This window comes from Buteo buteo, chromosome 2 (assembly GCF_964188355.1).
Source record: "Buteo buteo chromosome 2, bButBut1.hap1.1, whole genome shotgun sequence".
Taxonomy (NCBI): Eukaryota; Metazoa; Chordata; class Aves; order Accipitriformes; family Accipitridae; genus Buteo; species Buteo buteo.
The window spans coordinates 19326922-19346492 of NC_134172.1; the positions used below are offsets into that span (position 1 = coordinate 19326922).

At 39.1% G+C, this 19571-nt stretch overlaps 1 protein-coding gene across 1 annotated transcript in view; it reads right to left on the minus strand.

Moving 5' to 3' along the window:
• Window positions 1-731: 731 nt before the first annotated feature.
• The window catches only part of GPR158 (G protein-coupled receptor 158), a 209183-nt gene continuing 190343 nt past the window's right edge, over window positions 732-19571 (minus strand). The window contains exons 8-11 of the mRNA XM_075022456.1: window positions 13594-13732; window positions 9216-9321; window positions 7147-7293; window positions 732-6386 (exon numbers count right to left, since the gene is read on the minus strand). Coding sequence (XP_074878557.1) covers window positions 4932-6386; window positions 7147-7293; window positions 9216-9321; window positions 13594-13732 — 1847 coding nt within the window. The 3' untranslated portion in view covers window positions 732-4931. The remainder of the gene's footprint in view (window positions 6387-7146; window positions 7294-9215; window positions 9322-13593; window positions 13733-19571) is intronic.

Sequence of the window (19571 nt, forward strand, 5' to 3'; positions counted from 1 at the left end):
CAGCAATCTGAAAATGAGCTCCACAATTTAGTTATGCCATATGTAGCAGAAAACTTCATTTGTTTTAAACTGCTGCATGATGGCCACCCTGAGTGTTCTGTAGTTCCCGCATGACAAAACCCAGCAAATACCAATTTCCTAATTACCTTCAGACCATTTGTAATTTTATATAGGTCTCACCCCTCTCTCAGTCATCTCTCTCCCAAGCTAAACAGGTTGCAGTTCATTTAGTCACCCCATACATCGCAGCCATTCTCTGTCTCTGATCATCTTTGTTACCATTCCTTGTACCTTTTCTATGTCTGTTAGACATATTCCAGATGAGGAATCCAGGCACGCACACGTGTAGTACAGATGAGCTATAGGATTTTACAATTACATCATGACATGCTATCTATTTATTTCCTAATATGTTCTAACATTCTATTTGCCATTAAATTCAGGAGAATATAGCATGGACCCTACAGTTTTGATCTCAGAATTGCAGCCACTACAGCTATTTCCTTAACCTGAAATCCTGAACACAGTACACATCTAGTCTAAAGGTTGATGTCAAGAAAATATGAGGAAAATTCAGAAAATGCTGACGTGATAAGATCATATAAGCTGTAAAACTCATTATTAGTTATTTTACAAGTTTAATGAGAAACCTGTTTAGTTTGGATCAGTAATGACTTCAGAAAAATCACGACACAAAAGCCTGCAGACAGATTTCATATAAATGTGCTTTATTGCAGAGAAGTTACATTATTTACATGCTGCAACACATTACAACATAAATCTATCAAGTATTTCATGGTGGATGCTGTTGGTTGCCAGATAACATTGTTATAAGAACCACATTGTAAAGTGAAGAGACTTACAGCTTTATATACTCTACAACTTGGAGTAGCTAAAATGTTAAAAGTCAAAAGGCAGTGTTTTCTCAGGCCTGCCTGTTGTCATATGCATGCAAAAGCCTAAGGAGAGCAAATATAAAAGTATTGTCCAGTTTCAGGTCTATGATGCCACCAAAGCTGATGATAGGTGTGTACTGATTTATATTTTAAAGCGTATAATCTTGCATAAATTATACAAGTCTAATAAGATTGGTATAAATCTAATTTATAAACAATGGCTTAGAAATAAAGGAGAAATGCAGCTTGCACATGCATTTAAAAGGACAACCTAGCAAATGTTTGTGACCTTAGTGTTTATTATCTTTCTCTTAACAGATCTGCTAGAAAACATCTTAATTCTAGAGTTGCACTTCTCTTGGCTGAATAATGACAATGAAACTCCAGAAAAAGACAACTAAGCAATCTAGCCAATATATGCTGGTGGAGAAAAATCTATGAAATACAGAACATTATTTATGTCTAACTTAGTATGTCTTCATTAAGCAATGTTTCTAGCAGCATCATAGTGAAATAGAAGAGTTGTGTGAAGTTTGGCCCCTCATTTTCTTAGGTGTGACATAATTTAAAGTCCCAATTGAATCTGTAGCCCAAATATCGGTTGCTAAATAAACTGGGGAAAGCTTTCTTGCTTTCTAAATGAAAGTTCGCCAATTGTATCAGTCTTAGGAGATGTGACTACAAGACGCCTAAAGAACCATAACAGACATTTTTTAAGAAGTGAGGGAAAGGGTCAGGATGAAAGAAAACAAAACCAAACAAGAATACACAAGCCAGTACCTTCCCTGGTAAATCAGCCATCATTCTTTTGCTTGCTGTGCAGCTGGGCTGTTTTACACCAGCCAAGGAATGGGCTTTGTTTCCATGTTTCTAATGAAGTTATCTTTTAAGAAAGAAAGAAAGGGAAAAGAAAACGAGCAAGGAATTGTAGATAGATAGTGGTAGCACAGATACAGTCATGCATGAAGGGCTTCATCCTGCCAGTGATGCAAGGGGCAGTGGTACCGTGTGGACACTTTGCTGATGTGGATCCCCTCACCCGTGGTGCACGTTGCACCCCGACATGGCTGCTGCAGAGCAGGGCAGGGGCAGCGTCTTCTCGCTCGGCCCTGAAGTAAAGGATGGAGGGCAAGACGAGCGAGGGCACCTCTCATGACCACTCCATGGATGCCCACTTCTAACCTCAGTGCCTGGCTCCAACAAAGCGCTGACTCCCATTAGTGAGTCGGGGCAACCTGCCACAGGTTGTCCCCTGTTCACACAAACCACTGCTGAGATGGGCTGCAGAACCTCCCTTGAGGAGTAGGAGAGGCACGAGGTGGTCACCATACTCAGCAGGTTTAAAGTTGTGCATCTCCCTGCACACAGGGTCAGCGTGCTCCTGGAAGACTCCCAGCAAGCTCTGTGCCCAGGATGGACTTCTTCCCATGCAGGGAAATTTAGGGTTACTTTCTCTCTGAAGAGCTGATCAAATCCTGACAAATCGCATGAGTGTCTGGGGCTGGCAGGGGAGAATCTGGGCACACCAGGTCTAACCTCAGCTCTTCTCCACACCAAGCAGAGAGCTGGATTTGGGCTGGACGTAGGATGCCACTGGCACTGTGTGTGCAAAGTGGGTGCACAGATGTCCAAAGCAGCCAGGCTCAGATGCCTGACTCCCTTTCACAGACGAACAGGGATTCTGGGTTGCAAGGGTCCCGGCCAGAAGATGTGTGTTGAAGACAAAGACCGTTTTCTCCTAGGCCATAACTACACCCTACAAAAGAGGGGTGGGAGAGTCAGACAAGCCCAGGGTAGACCTAAGTCAGCATGTCCCCATGGTGGAACCGAGCACCATCCAGGCTAACCATGTTTGTTGGGGCAGTTTGGCCACTTTAATCTGGAGCTAATGAGCAGAATTTATGAGTGAGGCCAATATGTTTAGACAGCACTAAGACCTGAGCCAACTTGTCCCCAGCTGGCTCAGATGTCGGCATGTTCCAGGTTTGGGCTTAGCAGAGGCAGTACGAAGATCAGATCCATCTTGATCTGTCAGTGTAGACATGCCCATAGACTCCTGTCCTTTTTAAAGGACTAAAGAAGTTCTCCTCATGCCCAGCTTGTCAAGTCCCCCTGCTCATTGCATTTAATCTTAAGCCACTTTTTCTATGATGCCACAAAAATCAGTTTATACTACATACGTGTATGTGCATGTGTGTATTAGATATGACATTTTATATATATATTAAACATATATAAATATCTATTTTTATATATATTATATATATATTAAACAACACATTCTATTCAATCATCCTTATTTCATGTTCTTCCACTGAATCCCATCACTTCTCTCAAATTGCACAAGTTCTTTAGGACTGAGCTGTCTTTGTTTTGGAGTACTGTATGTATAGCCGATTCTAGTGAATAGCACTTTACTGGTACTGCATTTAGATGGCTGAGGGTTTTTTATTATTAGTGATACTCCTCAATCTTTACAATACGTCCTCAGGCCCGGATGGTGAACCATCACTAAGACTCATAGTTGTGAATGGGCCATCTATGAATAAAGCTTATATGCACGATGAGGACTGTAGCTATTACTGAAAATTAGCACTGTATTAAACACTTTCACTGTAAATGTACGTATAAATAAATTAAAAAAAAAAAAATCAAAGCATTTTGGAGAGTGGGAGAGAGATGCCATTATTTCCATTCCCACTATCTCTTACAATTGCATATATGGGGGAAGAGTAATATTTTGGACTTCTCTCTTCACTCCAGAGGCCAAATTTTGGAGGCTTGCCAACAGGGATAAACGGTGCACTGTTGTTCTATATGAGCTAGCTAATACATTTCCCAGAGCTGTCTGGTTTTAGTAAAACAGGCGATCATTTCTGGGGTATATTTGTTGTCATTCTTGCTTGTCTTATTTAGCAGGATATGCTCAGTATGCAATACTGAACAAGATCATCACCATCGATGTTTAAAGCAAGAATTCTGGTTTGCTAGATGATATTTTCTGATTAGTAACAAACAACAGATAAGTTGTCCTAAGATTTACCAGAATATGCAGCTAAGACGACTGAATTTCCACTATTAACAAAGTCTATAAGCATTAACAGGGAAGTGCATAACAAGTAACTTACGGCGTATAAAACCCCTGAATAATACAGTATCAAACTATAAATTTAAATAACAGAGAGTAAACAAAAAAATTCACTATATAAATCACAGGAAAGGAAAAAAAAAATCTCCAAAGCCCAAAGGAATTTCCCAATATGAATTACGGCTTCCATAGCCAGTGAAAGATTACTGCAATTCTATATATAAACAAAAAAGTCTACAGCAGGTATTTTAACTTGCAATTAGAAGAAAGTATCTGCAGATTGCATAAATGTGTTGTTGTGTCACATAATATCAGAGTTATTTGCAAAAATTATACAATCTGGAATGCTTTAATATGAGACACAACAATGTACTTAAACACACAGTAATAAGAAAATGAGAGCAATCATTATATAAAATGTATTTTTGGGATGCATTGAGTTAGCAGTGCTATCTAGATTAAATACGTAAAGTGAAAAGTCGTCATTTTAATAAGCTGCTCATTGATACCCCTTTTTGCCATCAGGACATTTTCTGTGCCCTACTTCTGCTGGATCTTTAAAGTCCCAAGGGCAAGCTAAAGCCGGTTGTGGCATTCAGAAATAATTCAGTTAAGATCTACACTGTGCGTTTGTTACCACCATTTTTTTTTCTTTTAAAAGAGAAGTGATTTCACAAAGGCAGGTTTCTTTCATTGACACAGTAAAATCCTTGGAGCAGGGACCATATTCTGGGCACTGCTAATGACATTGTTGGCACTCAACAAATAAATAATAACAACATTAATGATAATTTGCTTTGCTTAACTCCTACTTATTTGTAGTGCTGATTCCCTTAATTTAAGTGATGCTCCTTAGGAATTTTCAGATCCTTTTGGCCTAAGTCCCCTCTGTCTTTCCTGTTGTCTTTCTTCTCAATGTTGCTACTCTCCTCAGTCCAAAAGCCTCTTTATTTTCGAGGTGTTGCTGTTTTATTTGCACTTATAGCAGAGGTGTTTGATAAAGCTACACTTCTTTCTGCATTTGGTAAATCTGGTGTATCATACTCCCAAGGGCAGACTTCAGCTCGAGATGCTAAAGGTTGCTGTAAGTAACTACTTGGCTTATGGGAGTCAGATGAAAGCACATTTCCCTCGCAAGAGGCATTTTTTTTCTGTTCTGCCAATTTATTGAGGTTTTCCTTTTCTGGTGCTTTCTGGGGTAGCTCCTCCCGCTCCCCAGCACAGGTATTGGGTGTATATCTATTAACATTCTCACACTTCAGCCCAGGAGAAACCTGGGACTTGGAATTTGACTGTTTTTTCTCATTTTCAAAGACCTGCTGCTCCTGTGTCTCCCGAGTGGGTGCCTCCACCTTCTCTGGGCTCTTTTGATTTGACTGTTGATACCCCTCAGGTGTCTTCAGCTTATGATGAGTCTTCACCTTTGGCTGGGAAGGGTGGTTTTTCTCTGGCTCTGAGGAAGCAATAGACACATGTTTTTGAACTTTAGAGTCAGAAGGCACAGGACCAGGAGTTTGGTCGTATATCTCCCAAGGACAAACTTCTCCTATGTTGAAATTGTCCTTGTGCAGAGACTTACCTGGGCCTGTGTCTGGATTTGCAGGTGTTTGACTAACCCTTTGCTGTTTCATAATTCCAGATTTATGGGTTTTCTTTGTTTCCTCAGAGTGGGTAGAGTTTTTCCGGTGGGAATCCTTATGTTCCCCTTTATCGGAGGCTGAGTGCTTTTTGCTGGCCTCCTTACCCTTCTGCTGAGATTTATGAGATTTAGTGCTTTCTTCTAGACTTTGTGTTTTACCCGTTAGTCCCAGAGTCTTTTCCTTGGCACTAGCAATAACACTGAGGGATTTTTGTAACACAGATGTTCTTGGATGCAGAGGCTTCTTGTCGGCACTTAAGTTATGTGCACTTACTGATTTGCACACCAAAGGGACCGATTCAGTAGAGACAGCTTCAACTTTTTCAGGAGCGTTTTTGGTTAATTTGTTACCATTCAAGGAGTCCAGAAGCGAATTCTCAGTAGCTATAACTTCTGTGCTTTCTGTAGTTAAGCTATTCGGTTCTTCTGTTTGATCCCTAACATGATCATAAGTGCTGTGGGACTTTTTTAAGGAAAAGACTCTGTTTTTCAAAGTATCTTCTTTTGGCTTTGCAGAACTCGTGGAATCCTGTGGGTTTTTCCTCAGTGTGGCCATATTCTTCACAGCACTGTGCTCCATCAGGTCCTTCTCGTCCCTGGAGCACTGCCTGGTGACGGTCTCGGGGATTTCTGTAATACGTCGCATTATTGAGCGCCCCAAGCCCTTTTTAGAGCACCTTTTTTTCTGGAGATGTGGGTTATTAGCAATCATCTTTTTCCTTTTATAGATTTCAAGCTGGGCATATAGTTTCTTCAACTCATCCTGCAAAGCAAAGTGAATGGCAAAACTAGTATGTACAGAGCAAGTCTGGTCTAACAAGCAGCCTGATGAATGCATTACCCATTGCTCTAAAAACGGCATTAAACTTACTTTACTGTCTTTTCTAATTTTTGAATATGCCATTTCTCCATCAACTTGGATGCCATTTTTTTCCACTTCAAAAATAAGTTCAACGCTCATGCACAAACATGTTACCTTCCACAGCTGTGCATCATACAGCATGCACAATTCATATACATTCATGCTGTATGTTTCAGATTTCACAATGCTGTGGTGTATGCTTTCCTGCTGAACTCTGTAGCTATTCTTTATTCTGGGAACACAAGCCTTTTTATCATGTAAGATAGGAATAAAGTATTTTTTTCTGTTAATCATGTGTTTTTTAAATTTGATGTTATATAGTTATGTGTATGTTACATACAAATGACTAAACACAGTGACAGCAAATCCTGTTTGCTCTTCAAGATAATTCAAAGAGCCTATGTAAACTGATAAACAGCTCTTCCTCCTCTTTAGCCTCCAGTATGATTTCTACTACAACTAGTAATGCAGCTTCTCTTTACACTAGTGAATATTTTCCATGAGATTTTACATGACTTGATACCACAATCATTGAGAGACCTAAGCTGGCCTGTTTCAGCTGATATCTGCAAAAAAAGTCAAATGGATGCAATTCAGAGTTTACTTGTAGGAAAAAGTGTTGTTCTTGAAAATAAATGCTATTTAAATAAGTTATATATACCCGAATATCTTCAGGATCCAAACTATGTTCACTCCATGCTGAATTGATACTGCTGTTCAGATAGGATCCAGATCGACCCATATCAAGCTCATCTTCATAAGCTTCTGTAGCTATATCATCTCTTGGGTTATTGCTTGAATGTGAAAACTGCAATAAGTATTCATAAAAAAGATGTTGCCATCAGTGCAAAAGTTTACTTCAACATCACTGTAAGAGTTTACATCAACAGTTTTTATGGCACAATGATCCTTCTATGGATTTCATGTGATTTTCTGAACTCAAAATACTAGCTATAGGCATCATTGGCATAAGTAGTGTCCTATAGAATATCAGTATTGTATGGCAGGAACTCTTATTAATGATGGCTTAACTTGGTAAATCTTAGAGATTTGCATAAGGAAAAAAACCCCACTTATTTTGATGCTTATTTGAACCTCTTTAAATTGCATTTAAATTAAGCTAGTACAGAAATAGACTTTCAGCCAGTATTCCCAATTAGGCTGCTAAAACTGTAAGACTGTATTTTATATTCCATACTGTTGAATAATCCTGCAGAAAGCAATTCTCCCATTTTAGATCCTAACACTGAAAAGGAAGAGATGAGGTAGCAAAAAAACAAGAGAAAAAAAAGAAGGAAACAAATAAAAAATGGAGACAAGTTAATCTCTCTAAGTTTTAGCAAATGCTTAGATCAAGAGTTGGAGAGAGAGGTTGTCAGCTATTTATTTGTCCATATTGATTCACTCATCTGTAGTTACTATTGTCCACACAGTCATCTGGCCTCAGAACTTTCTGAATGGAATTAAACCTTGTGAATCTTCTCTTAATTCCCTGAATTCTTTGTCATGCTGGAAGAAAAGTCTGTGTAGTGTTACACAGTTAATAAGCTAAAAATGAAAATGTTGATCGGTAGTTATGAGTCAGCTTCAGAAAGGTCAACAAATTTTCTAGATTAGTCTAGAAAGACATCTTTGAAGATATGCGATAAAGTATATGAATATAAAATAGAAAATAGTAAGATTATTGCTAAAGACCAGAAAAGTAATTGAAAATAAAACCAGGTTATTCAGTATTAAGGCTGCATCAGTGTGTCCCCTTGTTATGACTATTTAATGTATGTATATTTGACAGTTACCAGCATATCCTGTTCTGACACATAGGCAAAAGATGGGAATAGCAGCTTCATTAACCTGAAACTTAACTTGAACTGCTTAGTGTCCTTCCTTCATATGTAGCTTTCACCTTTACTGTTCTCTTGACTTCTTGATTAACATTATTGGTCCTTTCAAAAGCCATTATAAAATCATTTGCTCTGCTGAGGTACTGTCTAAGAAGAGTGCTCCCTTCAAATCCTGTGGACTGCTGCTAGAGACAGGTGGAGCTGCCGGTGGTTCTCCTGCCCCTGGTGAGACTGACATATTGTCGCTTCGCTCCCAGCGCCTGACGGGCTGCGTGCCGCAGTGCTCCGAGCTCTGCCTATTCTCTTCCCTGCCTCCTGTCGTCCTCCATCTTCTCGTGTCCCACACACACTCATCTTCTTACCCAGCACCGTACCTGGCTCCGTACCATAGGCCATGTCTGTCCCAGGCTCTGTCTTGCAAAGGGCTTTTCTTTTTCAGCCTGTAACAACTGCCTGGTTTAAATCCTAACCTCTCTGTCTCATGGCTAGTCCAAGCTCCTCATTCCAGTTTTATTTAGCAGTTCATCCTAGTCTTTCTATCCCCTCACCTAAACTCTTTGCCTGATCTCAGCTAACTCTGGCAGCAGCATGGTCAACCAAATACCTGAAATAAGCATCGTTAGGCAGGTTCCTTTCCTTCTTGTATTGATCACATCAACATTTTAAGTACTTTAAACCCCTGGAATTTGGAAAGCTGAAAGAAAGAATCTTTGAAAATGTATAAGAGTTTTTAAAATAAAAAAATATACAGCTTTTTAGGCAACATAGCCAAATTTTATATCTTCCTTTTCTATCAGTTGCTTGCTAATTTTATACAGCATTGCTTCTGTGTGACAACATTTATCTTCCTTGGTCTTGGCAAAAGAGAAGAGACAGGAGATTTGTATACCTTAGGGATCAGAAGTAGCCCAACAGTGACTGTCACAGTCAAGTGTGTGTGTGCAAAGAACAGCATCAGCATCCAGTCAGACTGAAGTCTTGAAGCAAGAATGAATCTGAAAATAGAATTCAGGGTTGCAATTCACTGCCTTTTCTCCAGTGCATTACATTTAACATTTTTAGTATTCCTTAGGATTCTTTTAATTGAAAGGCCAAATGCAACTGGTTTTGTTCTGTACTGCTTTCATACAGACTAAAAATTACATCCATGTACTTTACTTACATACCACAATTTCAAAACAACTCAGAAAAAAAACCAACAACAAAACAAGCCAAAACAAAATATAAGAAGAAACAACAGACCTTAAAGGATATTGCTTATTCCATCATTCTCACTCTATTTAGCTGGGGTTTTTTGGATGGTTTATATTGTCACAGCTTCTTTGGCCTGAACTGAGTTATGGAAGTTTACATACATTAAGGATCTGAATGGATGATTTTAGGTTAAGTAAGCACATGTACTATGATAAATTGCAGCGCACTTCAAAAATACAGGATGTCCATAGATCACAGCTACAGAGTGTGGCTGATAAGCCATCAAAGAGAGAACTGAACTGAAATGCATTTTAGCAGGGAGCAGAGAAACGGTCTTGATTGCAGGACCGCCCAGCTCGATACTGCAGGGCCCAAGAGCCCTGTGAATGCTACGAAATAAGTGGCTGAACCTCCCAAATGAAGCAATTCCTTGCTGAGCTTTCTAAAAGAGTGGTAGAACAAGTGCTGCAGTTAAAGCTAGCTGGAGCATGTTTGGCTTATCTGCTTTAGTGAGCTCCCAAAGATAGAAATGGTAAGCAGTGCAATGGATGAATGGATGTGCCACTGGCTTGTAATTTGCAGGTTTACAAAAATCATTCAGATAGAAATGACATTTGCAACTTATCCAAGTCCACAGATGTACATTTTGCAGCAGCTTTTATTAACAGAAATAGGCTGGCATGAAACACTGGCTTAGATGCTGTAATAATACAGTCATCATTTCTTGTTTAACACTTTGTAAATGAAATGTTTCATGAATACAATAAAATATTATAATTATTTCTTACAGAGACGTTGCTGTTGAGGTGTGCAGGGATATGAGGTGGCTTGGGCCTGAGGTTTAGCTAACTGAACACAACATGAGAACTATTGAAAATGACATGAGAAACTGCTGGATATAACAAATAACAGAGTGAAAAGTGAACAAAATTTACAGACAATGCTGTGAGGGATGGCAAGATTTCACAGGTGGTTAATAGGAAGTCATCTGAAAGATGGACAAACTTCACAGGTAATTGAAGGGAGCATTGGGAGCCTTTGGGGGAGCAGAACTTGCAAGGTCAGTGGTACTGATGTAACCAAATCAGTAACAGCATATAAGGCTGTGATTACCTAGCTAATGATATCAGAAATACCAAATTTGAGTACAGATGTAGCAAAACTGAGACCAACAGGAAAAAAGTAATGTGGGGTTTGTTGTTTATTTGGGATAAGACAAGATAGAGACAGAGAGAGGCTAAGGTAGATGGGGGAAGAATAAGCATGGAAAGAAGCGGGGATAAAAGGGGCTAGTGACACGTAAGCAAGTTGTTAGTGACTGAGCCCTGAACCTGATCACTGCAATATCTCCTATATTCTCATTAAATCCTTCTCCTAACGTCTGTGTGATCTCACTTTCTACGTTGTGCATGTGTGTATGTGCAATTCATGAGCAAACTTCAGGCTGGACTAGCCAGCACGTGGGAAACCTGCACCTGGGAAGACCCAAGGTCTCAGCCCATGACTGGCTACAGGGCCCCAAACCCAAAGATGGATACTAGATCGGCTTAAGGACTGTGCTCGTATTGGAAGGACCCGTGAATGTAGTGTGCTGGTGAACCTACACAGGGTGCATGTTTCATTAGTGAGCATCATCAGCTGCAGAGGAGGACCAGGACCAGGCTGTACGTGTTGGACCTGCGCTGGTCCATGTGGCCAGCCATGTGTTGTGTGTGACTGCACGTAGTGGATGGATGTGCTCAGCCACGCTGGGCCTGCAAATGGAAACAGCAGCAGCCACATCCATCAGACAGAGACAGGAGAAAGCTCGCAGGTCCTGATGCCCACCAGATTTGGCTAACCCTTAACAGCTCCAATCCTCAAATTCTGTGAAGGCTTTTTGCTTGTTTTATGCATGAAACCATGACTGATTAAGGTATCCACGCCATACCACTGAAAGCAAAATAGCATTTGTAGTAGCCATTCAGACCTAGCAGAGATGGGGTTTCTATCTGAATGAGGTTTTTTCCATATAAATTTTGTCTTTCTCAGTAATACAAGAGAAAGAACAATGCAGGAATTTAATGCTATGCTGATCTGAAGACAATCAAGAATCCTCTGTTTCTGAAATGGGAATAATACCTTGAAAGGAAAACAAAACGCAAACAGTTCAAGGTTTTATTTAGTGCTCACATCAATCTTATATGAGCTTTGGGAGTTTTCAGACTGGATGGCTGCCTTGTAATAGTGGGTGTCCTTCAAGACTCCAGTGCTTTCAACTTCATGACAACTCAGACATGTCATATAAATTTGAGTCTTCCACTTCCACTCTTTCAGTTACATCCAGAACTTGGCAGGGAAGACAGAAGCAAAAAAAAAAGTAAGGAAATGTGAACTTCAAAGAGACTGGGTTAAGACTTGTATACACAGAAATGCACATAATCTCAGAAGGGATCATGTATTTCCAGTGCATTTTATTCATTCCTATCCATAAACAGTACATGATATTTCTTCAACAAACCAGCATGTGTCAGACAGAGGGAAAAGAATCAATACAAAATGTACATTCTTTTTTAAAAAGATGGAAGAACAAAATCAGCAGACCTTAGGCTGAAGGAACAGGACCCTCACTAGGATAAACTGAAAGACCTAACCCTTTTGTGTCTTCTTCATAAGGCATGTATTAAAATGTCACATTTTCCCCTTTCCCCCCCTCTTTAATCCAAGATTACTTTCATCCTGTCCTAGTGTTGAAAGAAACTTGCAGCCCACATAATAGCTCTCCTAATGCACTGAACTGTATCTTCTAACATGCCCCAAAATATGGTTTAGGAACATTAATTAATGGGGGGAAATTTTGACTGAGAGGCTATCATATTGGTTATAATCAATTTGAAAGTATTATAACTGAATTTTTTGTCTATCAGGAATGAAAAGAAAAATGCTTCCATCAAATACAGATTTTAAACATTTTTGCAGATGTTTGTGTTAGGGAGTAAAGAAGAAGATTTTGAGAGTATGTTATGTGGATGTTGAGATATGGGGTTAGGAGAAGGTGAAGGAAACAAAAAGTTGCAAGCCTGAAAAGTGCTTTATAATACTTTATAACAATGAATATAGAACTTTATAACAATGATAGGGGAAAAGAGCACCTGGAAGGAATAGAGATGAAAGATTTGTTTTGCTGATGTTTACTCAGAAAAAATGATGCCTCGTGGAAGCAAACATCAAGAAGGCAGAGAGAAATGTGAGTTTCAAGAGACAGACGAAGGAACAGAGAAGAGTATTTGAAAACTGTCAATGGAGTAATGTAAAAAAAATAAATCTTAGTAGATACGGTCTGTCAGGAGGTCAAGGAAGGCATAAGAATGTCATAAGAAAGTCATAAGAATCTCTTGCAGCATGAGATGAAATTCATGCTATCTTGCTATTTTGAATTTTCTAGGACCAATTCATTTTTACAGGATACTCTGTAGGAAAGGCATATATAGTAATTTTCATGTAGCTCTGGCAAAGACCTTTATTTATTTGTTACTATTCTAATAATTTACAAGTATGAAAATGTGGAGCTCATTATAAACTTTATAAGAAACACATGCTTTATATTACTGTTACAGAATCATATGCCTAAGAATTTTTTATGTCAGCATATAGAACAGTATGCTTCATGCACAAACCAGTACAATTATCTTAACATACAGCTGCACCTTGCCAGTCTGTTACACACTGGGAAAAGTCATGTAAACCAACATTCTTACCTGCTGTTTTTTTAGGGATACAAACCAGTGAGCTGTATGCAGATGACTGAAGACAGACAGTAGTTTTGCTATATCTGATTTATCATACATACTGAACTTTGATCGAAGAATGTATCAGCTAGCTATACTGAAAAAAACCCTAATTATACAATTACCAAGTTGTACACATTCTTGAATCCCACAGGAACAGTTTTAAGTTTAGTAATCACTTAATTTGCAGAATTAAATATTTATGAGACCTCCCATTATGCATCCTACCCCAGTCACCCATTTCAAGTTGCACCATATGAAACCTGAAAGATAAATAGTTAATTACTAGATCTACAGATCACTTGCCTAATTGTATGGAATATAGCAGAGATAATGAGCTCATTGTGAACTGCAACAGCCATATAACGTGGCTCATGAAATGCTGATGGGACTGTCCGCACTGCATAGCAGAGATAAACACCCCACAAGAGGAATAAAAATTCAGCTGTGAGAAGAACAAAAAGAAATAATTTGCAATTAGTTTTATGTATGAAAAAGGAAGGAAATTTGAAGTACTATAGTATCTTCTGTATGTGTGAGTATCTATGCAAAGACAGTATACACTTATGCATGTATATATGCACACACATAGCCATTCAAAGTCTTTCAGATATTGTCACTGCACATGATATACTTGGTTTTCATTTTACACACTTCTTTTTTCCAGATGAGGAGCCTTTGCATTCATGGTGTTTGAGTTTTTCAACTGACAAACCTTAAGACAATGTCTAATAATGTCTTGCTTGTTTTTCAAATTGGTACTATAGAAGTTTGACATCACTTAAAATAACAAGTATTTTTATTTGTAGCTCTGGCTCTTGTTACAGAGGCAGATACCACTGCTACTACTAGACTACAAGTTTTTAAAATATCAGTTTCATTTCAAAGGTTTATAACTCAGATATAACAATATATTTTGGGTTAAAAAAACTTCCTCTGTTCATGATAGTTAATTCTGCTGGTGCCCATAATATGATGAGTCATTTCTGAGGGCCTAATGTAATTATAACAAATGATGTGTTTCTCTCAGTTAGGAGAAAAATGAGTAAAGGAAGAAAAGAGGAGTAAAGGGTCAGGATCAGTTTAAACTATCCTGTTAGAGCTTACTCATCTGCACCCAGCAGTACTCTGACTTCAGTTTCCAGTGGACAGTCTGCTGTGACATCATTTTGCTTTTGATACAAATGAAATAATTTCATACCCATCTTGAAAAACCTCTCCTTCCAGAACTGCTCCCCCCGAGCGCTGCCACACAGAGCTGGTGCCTGTGCCTCTTGCCTTGCAGGCTGGGTTGACGATGGCTGGAAGTGGTTGAACCTATCCAGCAATGTACAATTCCATGACAGACCCCTGCAATGCTGGCACTGATCCGGACCAGCTTCAGAAATTGAGTGTGATACCGTTGTTACACACTGCTTTTGCCTTGTGGGATTTTTGCAGTAAAAACTGCAAATGTAGTATAATAGAAAATGAGTTCTTTGTCATGCTTATTTTTTGCCAATACATGTTACTATACTGTAATTAGAACTGGTGATCAGTGACATCACCCTATGGTAGTGATCAGCAAATCATTACTGGTCTGGTTTGGATAAGGACACAAATGCTTGTGAACCCTGCCATTAGCAACAGATTGAAATAACACTTGCATGTTTCTTACTTTTATCAAAAATAGATGGCCTCGCTTTAAAACCATCTTTTTATGTAGGAACATATCCTACCTAAACCCATCAGTTTTACTAGTTACGTTAAAACAAACATTTAAAAAGGCATAGTCCACACATGCGGCTATTTTTGTGTTCTTCCTCACCAAAATCCCAACAATAATAAACATTTTAAGTTCAATAGTTGACTTGGGACCTTACTGAGTGTCAATATGAAAAAAGTATGGTATGAATCTTCTGAGACTACGTGTCCCACACTGGTTTTGAGCTCTACAAAAGCACGTATGCAAGTGTCTTTCTCACATCCCCCATACACTCACCACTTGGGCAAACTGGCTGCTACTTCCATTTCATTCCTAGATAATTAGCTATGCTACCAGTGAAGTCTATTACTCTGGTTTCTTAAAAACACCTACACAGGAATCACCTGCCAAGCCATCTTGCTTCTGAAGTCTTCTCTGAGCAAGTGAAATACAAATTTTACTTCAATGAAATAAGATTAAAGGCTCCTCTACAAATGTTCAGTTTCGTTTTTTCTCTTTAAGTTCTCTTGACTCACATATGCAGAATCATGGCACTGAAATGTATTGCTCTTCAAAGCACTGACATTTATTGCTTTAATTGTTCCATACTGATTTAGAAGAAATTGAAAAGGAGAAAATGGTTAGAATTAGGTTGCTACAGCCAAATCACTAGATCTTACTGTCCTATGTTCTGTGGAAACTCTTCTTATGCAGTTCAGCAGGTATTCCCCACAACATGCCAGAGAGCCTATTTCCTCTCATTTTGCCTTTCATCCAAAGTCCCCCTGCAGTGAAAAACCCAACATTAGCAGCAGAGCCTGAATAGATGTGCTAACTGTGAAACAACAGGCATACTCCACAAAACTACCCATGGTCCATTCTTCCTCCTCCTCCTCAACTGAAAAGAGCCCCAAGTCTCTTACTGATTGAAAAGATCAGTTACAAGTGCTAACAGAGGCTGAAAGTTTGAAAAAGTTTGGCTTTGAAAGGGATGAAAATACATGTATAAAACTGCATGTGCTGAAGGTATTCCTACTTAAACTAAAGATTGTGGGCCAAATTTTGCTTATTTTTACAAGAAAAAAAATCTGTTCTAAGTTTGAAGATTTACATGAATTAGTTTTTTTTTTAATACAGACTCGTATACAGGTATGTTAGAGAGCAAATGAAAGTGAAAAAGCCACAGCTCCATAGTAAAATCTGGTTTCAATGAGCTGGGGTAAATAGGAGTGAAGGTAGCATTTGATCTCCAGGATCTGACTAATTCTGAAAATTCTACAGTTTCCAGTTTCACAATCATATTTACAAGGAGTTCCTAAGACAACATGAGGAGACTTCAAAGTATTAATATACTGGACCATAACAGTAGTTTGCATCATTTAATGCATAATGCTTTTATAAAAGCTTTACATTTAGAGCAGAGTCCACAGATAATAATTAGTGTGACATCTGGTATGCAACACAAATAGGGAATAGCTTTTAAAACACAAGGTAAAATAACAGAGTTCCTATATTGCTAAGCCCAACGTTGCAATAATTTCATTAGCAATAACAAACAAAACAGACTGATAGAAAACCAATTTATTATCTAAACCACTAATTACACAGCTTAAATGTATCATGTAGTAGCTATGCTTCAGGGGGGAAATCAAGTTCATATAATTAGCAACAGACTATTAGTGCAATTTGTAACAAAAATCTGAAGGTTTTATAACATTTTGCTGTATTGCTTTTCTGTATGGCCTTTTTGGTTTCTCAATATAAAATAAGGTGACATATTAATGTATTTATTACACCAGTAAAAAACACAGATATAACTAATTCAAAATAGACAGATTAGACAGACAGACAGATAGATAGATAATGGAGCACATCTGGCTACCATGCTGCAAGGTTCTTATGTACCGCTCATCTCCGAGGCCTTATTAGTTCTGTCTACGGCACACTAGTGACTGTTTTGCGCCAAGTATCTTTAATGATTAAAATCTGTGAGATGTGATATGAAATTTCTATATGGCTTGCTGAATAATTTTCCACTAAAATCCTGGTGTAGAAGAGTGACTTCCTGACCACTAAAGGAATGTCTTTGTATATTGCAAACCTGCCAAGACCAAACTCAAAGCTCAAAACACATGACCTTGTTCCTTTAGGTATGATTTATCATAAGGTTTATAAATTAGCCCATTTTACATATTAAGCACAAGAACAAGAAATGACTTCTTTTCCCCTTCTGAGCAATGATGGAAATTCCTAGGAGAGAGGGCTGTCAACAGCTATCTGGACAGAAAATGTGAAGTCAAAAAAATAAAGCATAAAAGAGCTCTGAATAAACTTGCAGTAGCTACTCTATAACAATCCAAACCAGGCATTAAGATTTCCGGTGCAAATCTCTGATAGATAAGAGGGTAAGAAAAGGCACAATTGCTTTAAAGGCATAAATGGATGTAGATATGAATGGAAGATATGAGATGAAAATGTAATGTGACCTCAATATGTCATGTGCACAAATTAATTAATCTTTAAATATCTCTCTTCCTAGTCACTACCTATTTCTTATCCACATAACCTTTTATCTGGTCTTTGCACTATCTAATCAACCTACTTAGTTATATTCTTTGCTGCAGCCGGAACTTGCTCTCTTTTGCATATATAATCTTCAGTTAACTATATCATTTCTTAAGAGACCAGACTCATTTAATGCATGTGGCAGAGCAATTCCAGAGATAAATCAAGGTTGGCTACTGAAGTAAGCTCTGTAATTTGTTGCAAATGACATTTAGATGTCTAGTGAATGAGAGAAAAGACTGCAGGAGAAAAAAAGTGGTCTTGTGCACATGCACCACTGAACTCTAACTTTGTCTGTACCTCAAGCTCCTGTGCATGTGAAAGAAGTCCCCACTCAAGCCAAACTTTGCAGAGATGATCACAGAGAGCATTTCTCTTGCTATTTGGGTGCCAACTTTGACATTTTTGCTGCAATTTGCGGCAGAACTAAGCACACAGGGCTGTTTTTGTAGCCAGTGAGACCATACATAACATGTTATATATAGATTTGACTAAGCTCTGTAACTGAGCCAAAGGCATTGCAAAATGGGTACCCAGATTAAATGGGCCATATAACCCTAATCTTATTGTGCCTCAGCTCTGGCTGTGTAAAATGGGGATAATGCCACCCTGTCACTGCAAGATGACAGTGGAAATAAATTTACCCATACTTGAGAAGAGCTTAAATCCTAAACTGTGAGTTTCCTTTCTGCCATGGTTGGAAAAGGAAAGTGAGTTATTTCAGGCTGTCCCGGTTGCTTCTCAGCCCTCCTATCCTGCCGGGAATGCCTTTCTCTTGTGTTTCTTCAGGCCAGCCTACCCATTCCTGTGTTCGCTTGCACTCTGCTGTCCAAAAGCTACCTGCAAAAAGAAGACACCCCTGCAGGATTAAAGCCCGTTTTCATGACTGCTTAAAAAGCACCATCGTAGGCCACGCACAGAAACGGTGGGTGACATGCTCTGCATCCTTTCCTTACACTAACAAGGGAAAGCCCGTTACAGCTGCGACTTGACTAAGTTCATTTGGTATTCTGAACTTTGCACTGTTGGCAAAACAGTACCGTTCCAACAGTGACACCATTTTTTTGTCAGGTTTTGGACACAAATTACTGATTACAGCTCTACTTGCATCCATAACACAGCTACAGCAACACATCCACTCCTCCATCACACTTCATTTCATCAGACTGATGTCTACATTTTAAATCCCCTTTACTGAATCGAAGTGAGCTACAGATCTGGAAGCATGGCTTTTCCATCCATTCATTCACTCAGAGTGCCAGCTGGAGCTGAGCATGCACCATTTTAAAATAGGAAAAAACCTGTGTCCTCGATTGCTCCTGTGTTGCCAGCCAGCGCAGTCTCTTTCTGCTTCACTGCGTCCAATCTCCTACCTGGAGAGCTGCACCATGTCATAGGAGAAGTTTTTTTCTTCAACTGACAGGATTTTCGTATATTTCAATGATCTGTGATTACATGTATAAGTCTTTAGTGTTGAGTTATTCCTAGGAAATTATAAATTACGAGAGGTTTATCTGTCTCTCTCACCATATCTCAGCATCATTTTAATTAGCTAGGCACAGCAAGACAGAGACCTATGTATGAAGAAAGAATTAATGGTGCCAAATCCTGACTTTTTCTTCTACCGGAACATCCATGGCCTGTAGCTGCAAGGCTGAGAAAGAAGAGCAGGGGTCCATGGGCTGGTGGGGGCACAGCACACTCCGTCCCCCACATAGCCACAAGACTGCCTTGCAGGTCCACTCAAAGTAATGCAAGGGACATGCTGACCCATGGTCTGTGGGCCCCATGGCTTGAGGGTGACCTAGAGATGGCTTTTGCTGTCAATGGAGACATATCCACTGACTTGAGCAAGAGCAACATGCCTACGAGTCTCACTGCGTGAAAGATATGCTCGTGCTCAGGTCTACAATCTCTAGGAACATCCCTCATTTCTCCACTTCTCTTAGCCCTTATACTCATGTATTTTATTCCTTCCTCTATACAGATGTGCTGTCCTGCCTCATTCCTTCCATAGCCTACTGTTGTTATTAAA